The 22,072-nt window shown below is 42.1% G+C and overlaps 1 protein-coding gene across 7 annotated transcripts in view; it reads right to left on the reverse strand.

The window, feature by feature from the left end:
- The window catches only part of ptprfa (protein tyrosine phosphatase receptor type Fa), a 252,391-nt gene that overhangs the window by 119,683 nt on the left and 110,636 nt on the right, over positions 1-22,072 (reverse strand). For all 7 annotated transcript variants that reach the window (XM_084011615.1, XM_084011612.1, XM_084011613.1 and 4 more), the window contains 3 exons: positions 20,282-20,392; positions 5,388-5,657; positions 1,580-2,161 (listed from right to left, as the gene is read on the reverse strand). In XM_084011615.1, the coding sequence (XP_083867741.1) occupies positions 1,580-2,161; positions 5,388-5,657; positions 20,282-20,392 (963 nt within the window). The remainder of the gene's footprint in view (positions 1-1,579; positions 2,162-5,387; positions 5,658-20,281; positions 20,393-22,072) is intronic.

The raw sequence follows: 22,072 nt of genomic DNA on the forward strand, positions 1-22,072 counted from the left end.
GCTCTTGAGTGTTGGTATTGGATCAGCATCATGAAACAAATAAGTCTGACCGTAGCATCACTATTTATTATAGAGACTTCAGGATCAGCGAGGATGGGACTTTGTTCTGTTGCGGCGCTGCTATTTTATAAAAACAAATGCTTGACCGGGTTTTAGTGCATGTGCTGCTTGGGCGGAACAGCTCATTGCTCCAGATGATACAATATCGCAGACAGCCACATAATAGATGGGAAGACTTGGGAAAATGTTACATTAATGGCAGGAATGTGCTCGTAAAACAACGGGTTGAAACACCCAATCCTTCTCAGTGGAATACTAGTTACCAGACTTTGTAATATGCATTTAAGTCAAGATGATTTATGTCAGCCTGGAAGGGTGCTGAACTCTATTCCAAAAATAAATAAAGTGGGTCAGCTGAATTTGGGTGGCTTTATCTTCTATTGCAGCCCTGTTATGTCATGTTTCTTCCAGCGAAGCACAGCGAGCTGAAAACATTGAAAAAGGGGCTCTCAATGAATGGAATAGCATTATCATTCTTCTACGTGCAGGCAGCCACTTTGTCCTTGAGGATGAAGTGTGTGAGACCTTCGTAAAACACACACACACACACACACACACACACACACACACCCATATCCTTGTACATACATTACCACCGTAATCATCTCAGCTGGTGGATATCTGACAGCCTAATGTTTCTCATTACAGCTCTGTTTTTCTGCTATTTCAAAATGATGCCAGTTTAACAGTGTGGCTACAGTTAGCTAAGACATCACTGCCCCTACCAATAACTTCTCACATATGTCCACTACACAGACACACACACACACAGACACACACACACACAGACACACACACACACACACACACACACACACACACACACACACACAGCTTGATGCAAACAGTCAGCCGTCAATCTACACGACACAAGTCACCGGTTGCACGTTACTTACAGTCATGGAGGTGGAATTTAAATGTGACGGTGTAGATGAGTTGTGTCCAAAATCACTCAGTACACCCTTCTTACAATCCAGGGAGGACTAGGTAGAGGTCTATGTGGAGGACTATGTAGAGGACTATGTAGAGGTCTATGTAGAGGACTGTGTGGAGGACTATGTAGAGGACTATGTAGCGGACAATGTAGAGGACTGTGTGGAGTTCTATGTAGAGGTCTATGTAGAGGACTACATACAGGTCTATGTAGAGGTCTATGTAGAGGACTACATACAGGTCTATGTAGAGGACTACATACAGGTCTATGTAGAGGTCTACATAGAGGACTAGCTCAGAAGACTAGAGAGAGGACTAGATATTGAGCTCATTGAACATTACTCGGGTCAGTTTCTCCGCTCCGTGGCCATGAAGGATGGATCTACACAGCATCGTTGGACTCCCACATGCGAGGGAGTCATTTTACTTTCATTACATGAATAATTCTTTCATCACTTTCTGCCACCACATCTGTTGCTACAAAACGATCTGGCAATAATGGGACCCAGTGGCACGCTGCTTTAAAGCGCTGTGAAGAGGTTTGCGATGACACGGCGTCGCAGTGATACAGTGAGTGTGTTCTCACCTCCCTGCTGGGTCTTGATCTGCAGAACATCAGAGGGAGGTCCGTCCCCCACTGAGGTGTAGGCCAGCACCCTGAGGCTGTAGGTGATATCCGTGGTGAGTCCTGAGATGGTGGTGAGCTGGCTGTCGTCTGTGTTGTGTTTCTGCCAGGCGCTGAGCGGGGCCTCGTGCTCGGAGCTGTAGTAGACCCGGTAGCCCCGGATCTGGCCGTTGGGCTCCTCCGGCGGTTCCCACTGGACCAGCATGGTGCTGGAGCTCAGCATGCGCGCCTGAATTTGAAGAGGAGGCGACGAGGGTGCTTGTTCGCTGGTACGGGTGTCCACAATAGTGCTGGGAGGCCCCCGGCCCACATTGTTGATGGCCATCACACGGAACTCATATTCCGAGAAGGGGCTGAGGCCGCCAATGCTGTAGCGGGTGGTGGCCACGCCATCTATTTCCTGGAAGCCATTGTCGGACACTTTGGCGTGGTACTGGATCACATAGTAGGAGACCGGCTCCGGGTTGCCAGAGTCCCAGGTCAGGGTGACACTGGTGGCCGTGGTCTCGGTCACAATGAGGGACGTGGGTGGCTTGGGGAGGGCTGTTAGAGAGCAGAGACGGACCAAGAATCAGACCTACATGGATCACTTCATGATCATTCAGGAGCACCGGCAGCCCCAGCACATTTATTATGTTGCCAAACAGCTGAATGCATGTATATAAATCCTTCTGCAGACCACATATACACACACGAAACGCAGCAGAGCAGCATGTTGTATAAACTACAATATCAGACAAACATGAAGAGGTTAAACACATAATCAGATAAACGGACAGCTGTAAATAAATCACTGACTGTCTGAATGTGTAACTGACTTATAAGATCACTGACCATCTAGAACATGATAGATCGGACTATAATTACATTTGGGTATAACATTTAATTAATGTGGTGCTTAGATGTATTATAATAAAATAGAGGATACTTTATTCATCCCCTTGGAGAAATTATGTCGTGTGTGAAATTATTGTAGCGTCATCCTTTCAGCTGCAACCCCGGCGGTGTGAAACAGACTCGGAGCAAATAGGAAACAGCATGAATATAAGAACATGCACAGAGGTAAACACGGTCACAGCTGACTTTCTTATCTTATCATCACACACAGCCATCAACACATGGTGTTTGAAATATTATCACCTATTAATTTGTCAATTAATATGTCGCTAATTATAGTCAGATTAAAGTCTATTTTTTTTTTAACAGTCATGCTTTCTGGATTTGCCAGTTCAAACTGTTTCTTTTAGTCTTTTATGACTTTATCTTCTTATTTGTGAAATATTATCTCACGATCGGCACATCGAGCTGTGATTGGTCAGTCGGCTCCAAAGCAGGTGCAGCATCGGTTACCATGGTTACCCAGGGTTATCCTGCTTCTTTGTACGGGGTCCAGTTGTTGTGGAGTAAAAACAACAGGACTAATTAATTCACATAAATGAATACATTTTAAAGCTGGTTGACTAATTATGTGCTCTGAAACATTTGTTTGCAAAGATGAACTGAACGTAACATGAAAACAATGGTTGACATAATGTATGCTTCAGGGCAAACACAAAGTTGTTTAACAGACGACATCTAAATATATCTATATATCCATCTGTTCCTTCTCAAAATATACATGTAGAGCATTTAGATGAGATTATTCATGGTTTATGTTCCACTGCTGTGGGTTACACAGTGCAACAACCTGATAGCAGTGAAAGCTGACCAGCAGAATCAACTCATTACAACATCTGTATCTGAATGTAAATGGAGTGCCAGAGGGACACGGTGTTCATTCATCATTCATTCATGCAGACACCTCAACATCTAAACACAGCCGCTAACACTCCTAACATCCACGTTTATATTGTACTTTAGAGAGTTAGAGTCATTAAGTTATTAATGTGTTGTGGATTCTGTGTTTACATTAATGATGTTGGCAAGAATTGCTTTTGTTGCTGCTGTTTCCTTCAATAAACGACAATAAATCATCCTCGGTTACCATCGTTTGTTTCTTCGTGCCACAGGATACATTGAATGTATGACGTTTCTGAACCAAAAACATGTTTAATATAAATATGTTTCTATTAGCCTTGATCACTCTTGGAACGCTCAATGCCACGCGGTTAACATTAGGCTTGAGCAGCAAAACAACCTGGTTTCTGTTTAAATAACGAGGCAACAACGTAACAAAACAACTGTAAATAAATCATTTCTTGCATCCTGGTATGTAACAAGACACATGAACAGCGGTCACCTGTGTGAAAGTCCACTCCTCTCACCCTGCGTTTGGTATACTCATTATTACACCATGGAACTTTTAAATTACAGTCGCCCACTTTGCAGAATGTTTCCTCCCGGAGTCGGGGCTGCAGAGGATCTTCTACTCGCAGAACAACTGCACATATAATGCTTTTACATCGACTTAGAATGAGTTCTCCTGGAGGGAATCCACTTTCTACAATGAACTGAAGGTTAATCTCAATACAATCCCAAAAGTGCTTCAGTTGCCTGTTTTAACCTTGTCAAAAGTTAACAATGATCTGCTTCCAGTTATGTGTGCACATTCATTATTCATTGAACAGAAGTTATTGATTTCCTGCACATCTTTTTTTTCATATTATTTCTTCATGACATCTGACATTCTGTTCGTCCACATTTGGTGTATTTGTATGTGAATTTTATAATAAGACGCTGATGTGTTTTTCATGGTAGCCATTCACTTAGAATTCACTACACTATCCACTGTAGTCTTTATGATAAAAGGGGAAAAAAGAACAGTTGAAACCCATTTCAGAAAGTTATTATCATCCACCATATGCAGTCACCTCATCTTGAATTGACACGTAATGTGAATTTAAAAAGCTGTTATTTTGCAGTAATAGTGGTGGTCTGGACTGTGCTGCTGTATGGAAAGGTTGTCATTTGGACGAAGTATTACAACCAGGAGCTTTTTGCTCCAACCTTCTGTTGCTCCAGTCCTGACATCTGCTTTTTTAATCACACAGCATATCCAGTGCTGCTACAGACATATGGATATGTGAGACCCTGGCAGGCTTCGGCTGAATGAGGCTGCAGCTTTCTATCTCACTCGGCTCTCCTCAACCTGTTATTATAAAGCTAGAGTTTCTGTGATATGCTTCTCTCTGAAAAAACAGCTCAATGCATTGCAATGTAACCATACCAGGATCTCCTGTAACTGCTGAGGCCCTGCATCCACCTGACTGCTTCTCATCTTGCTCATTGACTGTAAAGGATTTCCACATGACAGACTTCGGAAATAAAACTCTTAGTAAACCATCAACATGAGACTTTTCCCTCTTCACCAACATACATGAAGACTAATCAAGCACCACCACGGAGGTGTTATGCCACTGGGTGCACGTATGGTATGTAATATTCTACATTGATTATTGCAGTTTCATAATTGAACACACGATTTGTCTTGTTTGCCGACAGATTTCATTTTAAGAAATTGCAGGTGAGGCCCAAACAAAACGATCTTAACTCAAAAGGTCCACTTCCTAGTTTACACAAACTGTTTCCACTGTCAAGAATAAACTCCCTCATGTCAACTTGATTGAAGTTCATTTTAAGCTCTGGACTTTCATACGACGAGGGGTGAGTGAAAAAAGAAACCACTTCGAGTGTTTAAGACTCCAGTACAGTTCCACATATCACCCACAGAAATGAGAAAATCTCTCTCCCAAGTAATTACATGTATTCATCGTTTTCTGCCTCAGCCTTTACCCAGATACCCCCCACCCTCCGAGACAGTGTTCCTGACCTTTGACAGTGATCTGGGCCGTGGTCTCGATCATGCCCAGGGAGGATATGGCCACGCAGGTGTAGTTGGCCGACTGCCTTATGTTGGTGAGCTCCAGGACGTTGCGGCCGATGGGCATCTCCTCCTCCCGGGTCAGCTCCGTCTCGCCGCACATCCACTTGACATAAGGCATGGGAGCACCGACGGCAACGCAGGTCAGGTTGACGCTGCCACCGGGCATCACCTCGTGGTTGGTGGGGGGGATGGAGAAACGGGGAGGCACGCGGCGAACTGCAGGGGTAAAGAGAGGGAGTGTGAGAGGACACAGAGGAGGAGGAGGCGGCGGTGAGGGGACCACTGGGATGACGTCATGTGTGACTGACCTGGCTGGCACGGTGCACCAGTATGCATGAACCGCTCCTGAGTCTGAATAACAATTTGGTTGTCCCATCATGCTCGACTCAAGAGGTGTTTCTGTTGTAAATCAGGTTGAATTTACTGGATTTAGTCCCTTTTGGCTGACATGTAATAATCAAGAATGAGGCTGCTTTCTGTTTTTATGGCACTAACACTCTCCTGGATGGATCTTAGAACAGCCAATAAAAAAAATGAACACCTTTATTTTTAATTATGCTTTTAATTTTAATGTCACGGTTGTTAATGTATTGTTATAGTGAGAGAGTAATGTGATATTGCTGTTTTATCGTTGTTTTGCTTTGTTAAGCACCCTGGGCTGCATCTTTGCATGAAATATGATGCACAAATTTTATTATTATTGTTGAAATGTTAGTTGTTGATTTAACATCTGCTCTTTTCAGACAAAACCATCAGTTTAATGTTTCAAAAGAGTTTTTGTGTTGCCAATCTTGTCGCGCTGATTAACTGACTGAGTTTTGGTTTGAATGATTAATCCTTTTTAACCCTTTTAGATCACATCCCCGGTCATATTGTGCACCTTTTTAACAATACATGCTGAAAAATGTCACAAAATCAATGATTTCATATTTTCATATCACATGAGGCACGCTTACATCAGCTAGTACCAACCAATGAAATCATGACATCCACTCATCAATCAGTTTGAACATTTTAGCGCTGCAGAGCTAGGGAAGGTCGTGTTAGGTTTGTTAATGAGAAATATATGAGAAGACAATTATAATTCTTCATGCGGCCCGGTTCATTTATTAAGTGAAAATCAATTTGTAAAGACTAATCCATCATCAATGAACATCAAGCCTAATTTTCATTACTATCAGTAACAGCGTTTCAAGTCATTCAGCTTTTACAGCTGCAAACACAATGCGACAGTTCACTGTAAATGGACGGTTCAGCAGAGGGCAAATTTACACCAGGTGTTTATTCTATTTGCAAAGTGTCCATCGTCAGCAGCTGGTTTACTGAAGCTGGGTTTATACTTGATGCATGGGTTCATACCAGTCTGAGACCAGCTCTACCAGTCGGCTTTGATTTATAGTTCAGGGTCAGCTTTTCCCATCACAACACTAGAGGGCTATACATGACCAGGCTATGATCGGGTACCTGAACTGTGTTTGCCATGGAAACTGTGATTACATCTTCCACTCACATTGTCATATAAACAGTGATGGACTGCAAGCATAAAATGAGAGAACTGGACTTACATCCTGGTAACTTCTTGTTCCGAATAGGGGATTTTTTTTTAACTTGACTCATGTTTCCTTCACTATCAATAATTACATATGACGGCAACATGTGTAAGCTCTGTTAGTTCTCAACTTTAAATCCACCTTTGAGGCACAGCTCAGTGACCGGGCCTCTCCTCAAAGTATGTTGTTGGATCATCAGCTAGCACCGAAACCCCCTCCCTTATTTAACATCTCTCTCAAACACACTCTTCTCATATCTTCACACACAGCAGCTAGTGCCATCACTTTCTGTGTGCAAACGAGTGCAACACCATGCATGCCTTCAAGGAGAAAGTGTCTGAATGTTGCGCCATTATTCCCCTCTGAATCGTGTCTCTTTCCTCTGCGACACCAGATGTGTGTCCTATAAAACCATTAAAGGTGTATTAATATACGGCATACGGAGCATTAATATATCATTAATGACAAGACTGTCTTCTTCCTCTTTTTTTGTGAAAAGTAACATGATGCTGAAATCAATATCACAATTAAAGGAGCAATATTCATAGCATTAATATAGCTATTATCTATGTAGAGATATAGTGTAGTAATTTCGACCTGAGCAGAGAATAAAGTTGCTGTCCCTCTGTGTGTGTTGTTTTCAGAGCTGGGCCTTTTAGTGTGCGTGAGCGTGGCCCACTGGCTCACAGACGCCTCTGAACTGCTCTCGTATGGCGGTTTCATCTGTCAGTGCTGCTGCTGTAGTTTACACTGTTAGCCATTAGCTGCTAGCCGCAGCTTGGCTGTTGGCATGTTGAATCACGTATATAGTACCTATTTGTTTCCAATAGAATATTAAGAAAAAACTCAATTTCAAAGGGACGGCATTGTCGTTTAAGAGTAGTGTCCCCTTCAGGTAAAGTTAGCTGCAAGCCACCAGCACAACCCTCACGATATTGAGAGCCTAAAGAGGCAATAGAAATGCCCCAAATCTTGTATGTAGCACCTTTAACCCTTTGGTGTTAAAGGCATCTCGGTCCCACCAGTGAAAGCCTCCTAGCAGGGACTCTATACTACAGTCTGGGACCGGATTAGACTGGCTTATCCTCTCAGAGCCCTATGATGTTGATATGGCATTACCTGATATTATGCCAGCTCTTCTCTACTAGACGTCACAGTTAAATTAGGGTTGGCCGTGTCCAGTAAATTGAGAGCCTGTGCCTATGGCGAGCAGCTGATTTCTCTGGAGTATCTGGGGTTTCCTACCAGCCTGCACGGATTAAAATGCACCTGGAGTCTACTGCACTGGAGCCCTTCCATCACTTCCTGATGCTCAGGCACGGCGTCTGCTGGAGAGAATACTGAAGGATTCTCACCCTATTGTTAGCTCCTTTCTTTGGTGGCTCTGATCTCATTACACTGCATCTGAATTAGTGCAACAGCACTGTGTGAACATTAAATATGCAGACGGCTGGGCTGTATAAGTGAAGTGCTCGCTCTCTTGACTTAGCCCAGCACAGAGTCACGGAAATCTGACTCACAAAGTGTTATTTAAGCTGCCGACCGGAATCTGGGCGCAAGGAGCTTACACTGTGGATCAGAGCCTTTTCTAAGGGTTTGGTTTGGGTTTAGCTACAGAGGGGGGAAGAGCTGAGTACAAATTCTATCACTCTTCCTCTCACAAAAAAAAAAAACTTGGATGTGGAAGTGATGATGCTAGAGTTGAGAGCTGGGAAGTAGTAGTACATTGGCTGTAACAATGACTGACAACATTCAGTGAGTTTTGGGAGTTCATGCGTGGGCTAAATGTTACTGTGGTGGAGGAGAGAAAGCAGTTTTTTGGGCAGCGCTCATACAAGAACGGCATTGTCTGCTGCCATGAGAAGCAGCAGGCTCTGAAATGCAGATGGCTGGCGTTAAGACGGATTCCTGTGGAGGCTGAAGCTCTGGAGAACTTGCGATGCGAAAGAGAAGGAGGAGAGGAGGGAGAGGTCTGAGAAAGATGGGGGAGGAAGATTTAGGTGGCGGCTCAGGGGAAATCTTTCTTTCTTTTTCAACTGTGGCTGGTGGATGTCTATTTTGATCCAAGGTGCAATACAGTCAAATTGGATTTTTGCAACCCGACAGCGAGGATGTTTACTTCCAGGGTGAAAATCATTACTAATCAAAACCAATGTAACACTCTGACTTCATGCTGAGAACTTCAAAAGCTCACCACTGTAATAAGTTAGCAATGCATGGCTCAATTAGTAAAAGTCATATATTATTTTAAAATGTTCTTCTTTTCTGACACGTTCTCACTTCAACTAGTCAAATAACGCAGCTTGGTCAGAGCTCCACGCTTCAAATTATGATGCTCTGCGTGTCACTTAATCACGTGTCAGTGACGGCGTGTAATATAAAAACATGGGCCAATCTAACGTGTTAATATGAGAGACTTTTCTATATCCAAGAAGTGTCTGTGAATGGTACACACGGATATATAGTGAAACTCCAAAATTTTATATTTTATGTTTGAAGGAAATGTAAACTTAATTTTCTGCTCTGACATATTCTGTGTTACAACATCTTAAGACTTCTTCGTGTGGAAACATTGGGTTGTGTAAAGCTTTCATTGCATGCCAGTAATGGGACAACGACTGATTATTTGTAGTACATTTTCAACAGGTGCACAGCAAAAGCCAGGCCATGACATTGCATATCCCCATTCCTTTTCCAACACACACAGGTGGCTGGTCTCCAATGTGGCCAAGTGTCTCTCTGCCATCTTTGCTTCTAACCCAATCATTTGAAAGCAAGATTGGCAACTATGACGACTATGTCTAAGTAGGCTTTCCAATTTAATGTTGATGTACGGGGAAGGGTGCAAATCCTTCAAACATGGATGCTAACAGAAGGGAGTGACCAAGCTCTCTGTGTGTGTGTGTGTTGGTAAACGGAAACACTAGAGACAGTAATACGTCAGAGATCTTATTAATAGACATCATAGCATTGTAAATTACCTGTTGATATCCTTACCACAGCAAAGTGGGGGTGGGTGGGGCACTAAACAGGATGTGTTAACCTCAGCTGGCCAGCAGGCACATCAGCACTGTTTCCAAATGTAATCTGAATATTGGATTGAAACTCGTGAATCTTAAGCAAACATTTCAGTTTTACATGATATGAAGTGTGTGGTTGTAGCCTTTTCGTACTATACTATATACCAGAAGTGCAATGGGGAAATATAAGGACAACTCAGAATGAATTTAGTATGGGAAGTTTTTAAGGTGCAAGATTGGCTCAATGGTGTCCAAAGCAAACATTTAACCTACATATATTGACTCTCAATCAGCATAAATCCAACCCTCAAAGGCTATAATATTCATGTTTATAACTAATGCTTCTATCAAAGTACTGTCTTATTTCACACCTGAACAAGTAAACCTGGAATAATTTTAAATTCTGGATGATCTGTAAACTACAATGAACACCTTGCATTTGTATGTCTATGTTGTATGTTTGTAGTTTACATCCATGTCTGTCCAAAAATGTCTTAATGTCACCATTTTATCCTCTAAGATATTTGTGTGAAAATATTATAATATTTATATATAAAGGAACGGCCAAAAAGTGGATATGCCAAATTTGAAGGAATTCCTCTGAGGTGTTCTTGGGATATATATCATCCACGAGAATAGACCGAGCAGATATCCTGTAAAGACAGCCAGACGACTTAAAACATAAGGCTGTCACCATATCATATTATTACCAGTGTGGAGGCATAAAAACCCCATCACGTTCAGGTGGTGATTCTCAGTTAGACGTATGCGCCCATCCCTATACTCCTCCTTCGCCCTACAGCCTCCAGATCCTCTAGGCAGATCCCAAGGCAATTAGATTAGTGGCCACTGTGTCATTTAATAAATACATAATTGATTAATTTGCATTTGCCATGTGAATACAAGACCTTCAGTTGGATTCAGGTCAGATAACACAGAGATGTTTGCTTGTTGATGAGTTCTGAAGCTGGGTGGTTTCAGTGCTGGCCAGCAATGAGGGAACCATCAAGTTCTTATATTAGTCAATTAGAAACCATGAAGTTACCCGGGGACATGGAAGACAGTATCATGACAATAGTTCATTGAGTCAGAAGTTAAACGTCATGTTATTATTGCTTCTGTTGGTCTGGACAATGGCCTGATGGGTGGATGACACAGGGTGGGACTCAATTTGTCAGTCAGTTGCCACGATGACGATTTAGCAGGAACAGATGCACATTTAGGATCAGCTGATACTTAGAATGCAGACAAACATATCTTTGTTGGCATGCCAGAGAAAAGAGACGGGAGAAGGAGAGAGGAGGGACGAGAGAAAAAGATCTGGGAAGCCAAGTCCTAATAAAGAAAGAGCTGGAGTTGTAGGAGGAGCTAAGATGGGTCTGGTGCAAACATCTATATGCGTTGCCAGAGAGTTCATGCAGGAGTGCAGGTGGAGATGCAGCGGCATGCTTACTGCAGCATTCATGGAAATTGAATTGATAAATGCTGTGAATGGCAAGTAGAAGCAGCTTCAACTCGACTGATGACATTTTTCTTCAAGTCTAAAGCTTATTGTATAATTTTCCTTTAATTGAACAAGTCAAAATTCCCCACATGATATGGTAGGTTGAGATTCCACACAGCCTGTGTGGGTGTGAAATACACACACTTCTGCAAGGTTTGCTTGGCCCCAAATGAAATACATTTCACAGCTTTATTTTCTATTTTGTATATTAACAATTGCTTCAAGGTTGTACTGGTTTTTGATAGATTTGTGAAAACGTTAAAAACCAAACCTGAATGGAGAGTGCAGAGAAGTTCCGTTTATCCATCCAGATACTTTTTGTGTAATTTGTGTAGATTTGTGTGTTCAGCTGTCGAACTAAATGACAATTGTCTTGGGGTACTAAGTGGCACCAAAATAAATGTAATAGCATCTCTTTATGGATTATAAATCTATTCAGACTGGATTACCGTTTCAGTTAAGGTTCATCAGTCAGTAACCATCAGTCAGGGTAACTAGAGGAGTAACTAGAGGGTTAACTGGATGGTACGTAGAGGGGTAACTGGATGTGTACCTTGAGGGGTACCTAGCATGGTAACTAGAGGGTACCTAGGTGGGTACTATAGTGGTAACTGAGGGTCCCTAGAGGGGTAACTACTTGTAGATGAGTAACTAGAGGCTTCATAGAGGGGTAACTAGATGAAGGTACCTGGATGGGTAACTAGAGGATTAACTAGGGGTTAACTGAATGGTACATAGAGTGGTAACTCGTTGGGTACTTAGAGGGGTAACTAGATTGGTAACTAGAGGGTTAACTGAATGGTACCTAGAGGGGTAACTAGATGGGTGAAATGAATGGTACTAGATAGTTGTAAATAGAGGATACCTAGAGGGGTGAATAGATGAGCAACTATAGGGGTAACTACAGGGTAACTAGAGTGGTAACTAGATGGGTAACTAGATTGTATCTAGTTTGAAGGATTAGGCCACTGATATTTGACCAGTTGGGATGTGTTTGATGCTATATTGTTGGCTTGGCATCAGAAAAGGATTCTCAGAAACCTTGACCTCAGGAATTGTTCTTACTCAAGTCCAACTTGAAGGAGAATTTTATTTTTCTAATTACAAGCGGGAATTACTGACTTTCTCTGATGTTTTGAATGCAGCATAATTTGTGTTTACACATTTTTAAGAGAGTTGTTTATGTTCTAAAAACCTGTTTGGACCAAATTTCCAGTTACCTCTTTCAATTAATAAGAGATACTTCAGATCAAACTTTTAGGCAACATGGATGCATTCAAACTGAGTGGGAGGAGACAAAAGCACAATGATGCAACTTCATTCTGCGCAGTGCAAGTCCTCACAGAGGAGTTAAATTGAATGAAATATTAAGCTGACAAAAATAATCAAATCTGTTTCATCAAAACCTAAACCTAAACATGAATGGCTAGTTCATTGGATTCATCACATACACATTATCATATCATCTGATTCATTGCATTTCTATTTCAGTCCTTACGTTTCATGAAAAGTAATCAGTATCATGTTGTGGGAAATTCAGACTTTTTTTTCACTTCCTGTCTGACAGAAAGGTGACCTTGAAGCGTGAGAATCTTGCGGCCCATAAAAGCATGAGGTGCCCTTTGATTAGCAACTCAAGTTTGGAAGCAGAAGTGGGAATAAATGTGAGCTGCTGTATAGAACAACCAGCCTGCATGCTGTCCAGAGCATCAGTCAACATGGGAATGACAAGGTGATGATAAATGCACCATCCACATACAGCATTAAGCTGATGAAGTCTTAGATTCAAAGCCTTTTTGGTTCCAGGTGGAACCCTTTGGAAAGGTTCCGGTTGGAACTCTTTCCAAAGGGTGGTGCACGTTCCCTTTTAACAGCCATGCTTTCCACAATCCTTGAAGAACCCATTCTCCAAATATCTAAAGTTTATGGAGGTGATTTTAAATTTGTTCCTACTTCTCGAACTACATTTTTACACATTGTTACTTTGTCCGAAAATAACTTTTGGGGAATTGTGGCCTTGAATGTGTCTGGAACAGAACCCAGGACGCTGCATAAGCACTCTCGTCCCCCTAAAAACCTATTTCAATAAATTGTGGTTTATTTGGATTTGACATTATTGCATTTGTCTTTCCAGCTGAGATTTCACAAAGCTACACAATATAAATTGTGTATTGAAAGTATGCACTTTCAATACTATATCAAAGCCATTCATTCTCCTTCATGGTGTCCTCTGCCATTTTATTTTCATTGTTTCTCTAGTTTTCATAGCAGCCACTATTGCAGCCGCTTTATCTGGTTTTGCAATTAAACTAAATTGGTTTGTTGCTGGTAATGAAAATCAAGCACACTCTTTCCTAGAGGAGCAGTGTTAGTGAAATTTAAAATGACATACAAGATCCCTTGAGCTCATGCAGCATCTCTCTGCAGTCTCTGGCCTCAGACATAAAGCCACAAAGAAACCAGAAAGAAACAAAAGATGCACCACAAGTCTGCAAATCCACATATCAAACACAAACTAGAGCTGCATGTCTCTGTAATAGTATTATTCCTGAGCTTCTCAATGCTCTCCTATTAATGATCCGGCAGTAACAGTCTCTGTTGATAACTGCTGTAAACATGTTTGAGGCTATTTTGTTCTCTTGGAGAATCTAGTTTTCCAGGAGACACAGATAAGAGGAGAGCATGGTGAAAGCAGTTTGAGTGTAATGAAGATGCTCAGACAGCAGATGAGAGCTGGGATGAGTCATGCTTTTTTTTTTCATTTGCCGAGACAATAAAAACATAATCAGCATGCGGGAGAGGACATCACAGGGCCGACACAGTCACCGACAAATTTTGTGTAGTGAGCACACACACTGAACGCAAAGTATGCTGCGGTGCATGAATTATTTTCAGATCATGTTCCTTCACCATGAAAGACATGTGCTAACAGCACATGCTGGACACATCACTGGGATCTCTTTGTCAATTGCCAGGAAATAGTCAAAGATTAAGGTTGGACAAGCAGCACAGCTTTCGTCACTAGGCTACGGTTCTCTCTAATACTGAGCATTCCTAACAAATCTGTAGAAAACAGGATGTCAAACTGTCCAACTGGTAGTGGTTAGTCCTTGGAGCTCCTTAAAGAGTTGCAAAGTTGGAGGATCAACTAATCCGTGCAGGCTAAATCAGTCCTTAATTGTATTTAGAAATGTCTCAATTCAGTTAGTCTGATGTTGTGTTCACAACAAACGCAAAGCAAATGTGTGCCTTGCTTTTACTCTTGCTCATTTGTGTTTAGTTACATCAGTGGCGCTGGAGAGGAAGGAGCAGAGGGCATACCTCCTTGTAGACACCAACAAGGTTTCATCAGTCATGGCTAAAATAACCACTTCATAATATAATCCAGAGGTGCTCACCAGCGAATGCTGTATCTAGTAAGACACACGTTGGCTGCTTTACTACATTGGTATGAACCCAGAATAAACTATGTCGCTCTGATTTAATTGCAATAAACGGATAGAAAAGATGCAGAAATAACTGCAGAAATAATGCTGGTGATTTGTATAAAATCTGCATTCACACTTGACAAGTGACAAGTGACAAGCAAACTACCTTTAAGATTGTTTCTGAATGGAGTTTGGATAGATTGGAGCTAGGTTATGCTAACATGGTAGCTGCTCCATCAGACATAAATACAGCAGCGCTGTTGTTTGTCTCCACATTTACATAGTCTGGTCTAGTCTCTGTACTAATATGAGATGCTATCAGAGCTCTGGGTTAACGCAGACTGCTACATTATCTTTTCCCTCCATTTCTGATTTAGCATCACGACGATAGGAGGATTATCAATGCTGACAGGCTTTTAGGAGTTTAAATATTTGCCTCATTTGCATCACGTCAGGCACGATAGAAATGTCTATTGTGAAATTTGCTTTGCATTAAGTTTGAATATCCTGTTCAACTTGAAAAGTTGTGACTCCTCCAATTCATAGTGAATCTGCATTAAGGAAGGCTTATAGCCTGTGTTGAAAATAAAAAGGAGAAATTATTTCTCCCTGGAATGAAGAAATTCTACCTCACACAACTTCCTACAATTCCATTTCAGTGTCACATCCTCCATCGTGTGATCCTTTCCTGGTGAGGAAACTTCATCCTTTGTGCAAAAGCACATTATTGGCATTTATGCTCATTTGACAAAATTTCAGAGGAACAAGCTGCATGGGGCAACATGTGACATGTGGTGCAAGGCAGCATATACTGTGTTGGGGGGGGGGGGGGGGGGGGGGGGGTAGCAGGTGGGTTGCACTGTGGGGGTGGAGGGGGGGGGGGGGGGGGTCCTGAGAGAGAGACAGGCCGGGACGAGCCCGAGGCGCCCAGCGAGATGCTGGCGCAGCACGGCTCCAGTCTGCCAGGCCTTTGGTTTTAGGAGATGTAAAGAGTGAAAAAACCAACCTTCACGTTGATCTGAGTGGTGAGGTTTTGGATTGTGTTTTTGGATGGCGGGGTGCAATGATGATGGAAGGATTTAAGATAAAGTCAAAAAGAATAGAAAAACAAGAGGGGGCAAAAATAAGGAGTAGGAGGAAGAAGACAAGGAGAAACAGAGAGAGTAAAACAGGCACATATCTGCTTATCCATTAACGAGTGAGCAAATCACAGTAGACACAATAGCCTGTGCAGTGAGGTGACGGGCACAAACACACACACACCATATGATACATAACAATGCAGTGGAAACCCATCACACACACACACACACACAGAAAACAACTATTCCAGTCAGCACCCACACACACGGACGCCCAGAAGCAGACAGCGTTGCCCTCCCTGTCCTCAACTCTGCTGCAGCGTTTGAGCCTTTCGGAGCGGCTGAATTAAGGCGGCATTAAGGAGGCTGAGGCTTGCTGACAACCAGACTTCATTAAGCACACGAGGCAGACAGTGTGTTACTGCCCGCCTTTATTGTGCCCGTCGACTCTGAGCTCAGCCAGCGAGCCCTGAAATCAATGAGCACATAAAGATGGCCTCCTGATAGGATTAGTGAAACACTCACCTTGGAAATTCTTTTTGTCACGTCCTTACTGAGAACACATTCATTTCTATGGACGAACACTTGGCAAGCTAATGCTGCATTAAAGGAGATGGTCCTGTTGGTCCACTTACCCGCCACCTGAAGACAACACGGCCATTAGAGTCGCAAAGATTTCATTTACCGCCAGTATGCAACAGCCAGCCACGTCTTCATGTCCGGAGTAGTGATTTACTATGTGCAAATGTTGATTGAGTCATTCACTCATAAATCTTCTCTAGCACACCTGGTCTGTAATGACACATTTTACAGCTAAATCTTAGCTATCTAACCACCCAGGCTATCTGAGAATGCAGAGCCATATTTCCATAGTAACAAGGAGAGACACCTGCTGACCAGTCAAACAGATACGCTAGAGCAAAGCATGGCTCATTATTTGTGGTACGATACTGTGGAGTGAGTAATGAGAAACGGTGGCAGTAACCCATCGGAACATGGTTGCAACCAATCCTGGGCCCGATAGGAGTGAGTGCTGAGCCCTGCCTCATTAACCAATACTTGACCTGAAGTAATGACACTTTTTTATACAAGTGACTTGTCCCGTAATCAATTCGTAACTCAATTCTTGAAGGAAACTTTTGTTTTTCTTGCACGCCTCCACAGTGAAAAATAATCCAAAACCAGATTAATGCCTTGATGAATTGAAGTAAATGGTGTTGAACAGCAGCTACACTGTCACACAACTCACACAGTATAGACCCAACGTTCAGTTGTCAGACAGAATCCATACACCATCACAGCTGCTTCAGAGCAACAGGTGTTTCAGTTTAACCAGTGACCGTGTTAACTGGTGACGCTCCGTCCAACGCGGCTGTGGTTGCTTCTAGTTACTTTAGTTAATGGATGTATAGATGAGCAACACAGACAACTACATTTGTTCTGTTGGGGTTTTCAGCTGCCGTCACTATGGGCAACCACGGACACATTCAGCTAGAGTCGTCAACACCTTCACTGAAAACCTAAAATCAGGGTTTCCCAAAGGTTTCTTTTGTGGTGACCACTTTAAAAAAATATAAGAAGCCATAGTGAAGGCATGCAAGAAAAACAAAATGTCCCCATGCTAACCCAGCATTAACATACCAACTTCAACAAACACACATTTTTTGAAATGTGATGTTGAGTTGAAATGGATATTAACTTCGTGAAAGGTGTTTGCATTTTTATGTCACTTTCTCTTCAAATTCATAAAAAGTAAAGTACATAAAGTAAACTAGAATGTTATAATATACGTTATAATAGAGCCTTAACAAAAACATTATACTGGAGCCTTTTGCCAATCAAGTAACTGCGTTAAAGTGATATCATGGAGCCAACAAAAAACAGTGTGTGTATTTGATATCCACACTAACGGCTAAGTGGACCAAGAGAAGTCTCTGTGTTGCAAGAACAGTCTGGTAAATGAACGACATCCAGACACACATCCTGTCACAAACAATGGAGCAAACTTAAAATGCTTTCTGACATGTGTCATAGAAGCGAAGCATGTTACACAATGAAGAGGAGCTGCCATCATGTGTAGACAGAAGGGAAAGCTTTGGAGAGGTGAACAGAAACATATACAGTGAGAGTATATAGGAGGGATGGTGGACCGACAAGGAGGAGACATGAAAGCTTGATGAAAAGACACATGGCATGTTGCAGTGTTTTCTCAGAAAACTGTGAGATGAAAATGGAGACATGAGCTACCAGCACACCTGGAGAGGTTAAAGGTTAAAGCAACATAGACAGGAACCTTGAAAAGAGAAGCAGAAATAACAAATCCTACAGTTCTTAACAAGCCTTTGTTGGCTACGGCTCTGCTCGGTGGATTGGAGGATGCAGCTTGCAAGAAAAACTATGAAATGTGTACATTTTCTTTTTTTTGACAACTGCAGTACTTTTAATAGACAAATGAAATATGTTTAGGTCTCAAAGGCAAAGTTTCAAAAAGCAACTTCCAGGTCTGAACAGCGAAGGCAGCGCTGACGTTCCTTAAAGCTGCATTCTGTCTTCTGGGCATCAGGGGGCGATTCCTCTGCTACTAGAAAATGACCCTACATCTCACTTGATTTTCTTATCTCAGTAAACATTGTAAACATGAGTTCCTCTAATCTCTAATTCTCAAGTCTTCTTCAATGCAGCAAGGTGTTCATTTAGTAAAATATGATCCATTCATGTTTCCAGGTGAGTGGGTTATTTTTGGCAGGTTGTTCAGATTCACCGCCATGGCAACCTTTTATAAATGCTTTCTGCATGACTCAACTTGGCTTGTCTCGCCTGTATTTTTGAAAGTGGCATATGTCTGAATGTCACGCTCCAATGGTTAAAGTATTTTCATCAAATGTGTTTTGTCAGCATGTTATTTGTGCCTTCCACTGATCTTCTATCTTTTTGGACCATAACTGTAGTTCATTCATGGGTTTACCAATAAATGTACAATATGACATGGTTGTGGTTCATGGTTTGAACATTTTCATCTATATAATTCTTTAAAAAAAACAAAAGCATCTCAAATTAGTTTACATTATTACAGTCATTTGGTTTATGTCCATTTGCAACATAAAAGCCAACCTATACAATCCAAAATAGCTGTACTACTGAGTGTGTTTAGGTGTGCATCAGTGAATTTGCATGATTGTGTGCATCATCAAGCTTTCAGCAGTAAATAACTCTTTTACAGTACCTACGGCATGTGAGCAAAAAGATCGATGGAATAAAATAGACCCACACTACAATTACCGCCTCACAATTGTATCCCTCCTCCAACCAGTCAAGTTGCAGTTTACATCCATGTCCGTCCATAACGTCATCACTTCCTCATTTTATCTTTCGTTTGACATGTGTGTGATAATGTCATAATTAGTGTATTAATCCTTGAGTTATGGCCAACTTTTTTTTTTTTGGTGACGTCACAGTGACCTCCAAAATCTAAATTGAGTCCTTGAGTCCAGGTGGATGTTTGTGACATATTTGACCAGGCATGAAATAAAAATCAAGACCTATCTTTCGACGTGTGTTATTCCTTTAAGACGAAGAGTGACAATGACCTCCAGTAAAGACATCTCTAGTTAAACCGCACTAAAGTTTAGACAGAGGCTGTGTTGAGCATGAGGAAGCATCAAAGAGCATTGTCAATGAAAATATCAAATGAACAAGAGACTGAAGCAGTAATGAATCACCCCTGTGCTTTGAAATTTGCCTTTGAGAACGTGATATTGGTTGATGCTAAATGAGATGTTTGTTGACAAGGGCTACTTATGAAAAGCCCGGAAGCTCACTTTCACCCTGCCGGCTTTCACTGCAGCACATCCAGGCGACTGGAAACCACTTTGGGGGGGATTTCTTGCCTGTCTTCTCTGACATGGGACGTACAATGGTGAATGGTGTCAGCTTCTCTTTTGTGGCAAGACTCCACATGTAAACCTCCACCTCTGCCAAAACAAATAGGCAGAGTCGCAGCCAACCTCCCTCTCACCCCTGATGGGTCTAAACGTCGTGAGGTCTGGCAGGTCAAGCAAACCCACATTGCATTGGGGCAAACATACATAAATCAGCAGCAAGGAGACAGAGACGAGGGCGAAAGGAGACCGGATGGGTTTGACTTTCACTGCAGTTGAATCCAGAGAGTCAGCTTTTCCTATTAGCAGTCAGGAGGTGCCGAGAGAAGACCTGAATGGCGGCGAGGAGGGGTCGGTAGGGGTCAAGAGGGATCTTACCTCGAACATAAAGGTTAGCCGGAGCAGAGTAGCGAGTCCCAGCGCTGTTGACTGCCACACACTCGTACTTGCCCTGGTCCGACTCCTCACTGTTCTCGATCTGAAGTGCTCCTGGGGAGGGAGGCCAAAATGTCAGTTCAGGTCTGCACACACACACACACACACAGACACAGAGACCACACACACACACACACACACACACACTTGTCTGAAGCTATCCATTTCCTTGTCATGTTTTCATTCCATATCTATGAGAACAGCATTCAGGATTAATGTTTTGTTTAGAGGATCTATCTAATCATTTATGGCAACTACCAAATATTTTCAAGTTTGTTCAAGATGATCTAAGACTTCAATCCAACTCAGCCCGGTCGCCAGGGGAAAAAAACGTCACTGTACGTTTCTGTAAACCACGGATACGCTGTCAAGTAGTACTCAGTACAACGTAGTACAATGAGCAGCGTTTACTGAAAGTTACGTGGTATAATAACGAGGACAGGTGAGAAAGTCAAACTCGGGGCTGTTTGTGTCCCACGTAAAAAAAAAAAAAAAACTCAACGCTGACTTTATGCGTGTTACATAATGAAACGTAAGAAGTCTGCTAAGGGATGTTGTGGTTCACTTACGTTACGTTTCTACGTTGCGTTGTTGCGTTGTTACATTGCGTTGCTACCTTGTAATATTTTTATAACTTAACAAAGTAGTTTTGTTCCGTAAACCTAACCAATCGTTTAACAACGTTAACCATGTGGCGTTGTGAGTTTCTGCAAGCATACTATGAGGCGATTTCGGTTCAGAAATAGCAACATTTAACTAAAGAATGTAGATGTACTCAGCATGACATCACCCATTGGTTTGTGGATTATGGTTTTGACGCATTGGGTTTGGCATTTTTGCCCGTTGCCATCTTGGAATTTTTGCTGTGTTATTTATAAAAAAGGACAATGCGACTGTTTCGGATGACTTGCTGTAGTGTCAGGCTGTTAATGAAAATGTTATGAGAGCAACAAGGCTGCAGCTGAAGGTGAAGAACCACCGACTGCAGACATTTAAAGGAGAATGTTTGTAATATTCTTCATGTTGTTCTTTGCCCTGGTTGGGTTGTTCCCTCATTAAAATGATCCCAGGCACTGTAGTTCATTATGTTTCACTAAACGGTCACTAGTGCAGGGAGAGTGTGTTGATCTACAGCTGAAAACAGTCTCAGAGAGCCTCTGGCATGACTGTACAATGTTGGTCTTGTTGGACATTATTTGCATTTGTTTCTGTGTGAAACTTAATATTTGGGAGCCATCTGTAGCACCATTGGCCTTGAGGCCAGTGTTGGTTTAAAGTATTTTCATGGAAGTTGTTGATCATTAAATAACACCTACTTCGTCCTTTAAATGGCTGTTCCGAGTGCTTAAAGGCTCAGATGTTTCACGTCAGGTTTTTTTTAACGCACAGTAAAGTTAAAATCCGGTTTTCAGCACCAGGCGTGGAGTCGCACTGCTCGTCAAGGTCAAACTTGGCCCAGACAGCCAATTTACTACTTAACCTTACTTATTTTGGGTTCATACATTGTAGTAAAACAGCCTTTGCTTCGAGTTCAGCGTGAATTAGAGTGATACAAACGCTGTTTCAGAGGCTTTTTCCCAATGTGAAAATGAGAACATGCAGAAGGAAACATGTCAGTTCTGGAATGTAAGATGTAATGTTGATGTAAATAAAGTTACAACAAGGAACTTTCATTTTGTGTTGATTTTTTTCCCCTGTGGACGAAAGCGGCAGTCTTTCCCAGCAACACACGCA

This window comes from Eutrigla gurnardus, assembly GCF_963514095.1.
Source record: "Eutrigla gurnardus genome assembly, chromosome: 6".
NCBI lineage: Eukaryota > Metazoa > Chordata > Actinopteri > Perciformes > Triglidae > Eutrigla > Eutrigla gurnardus.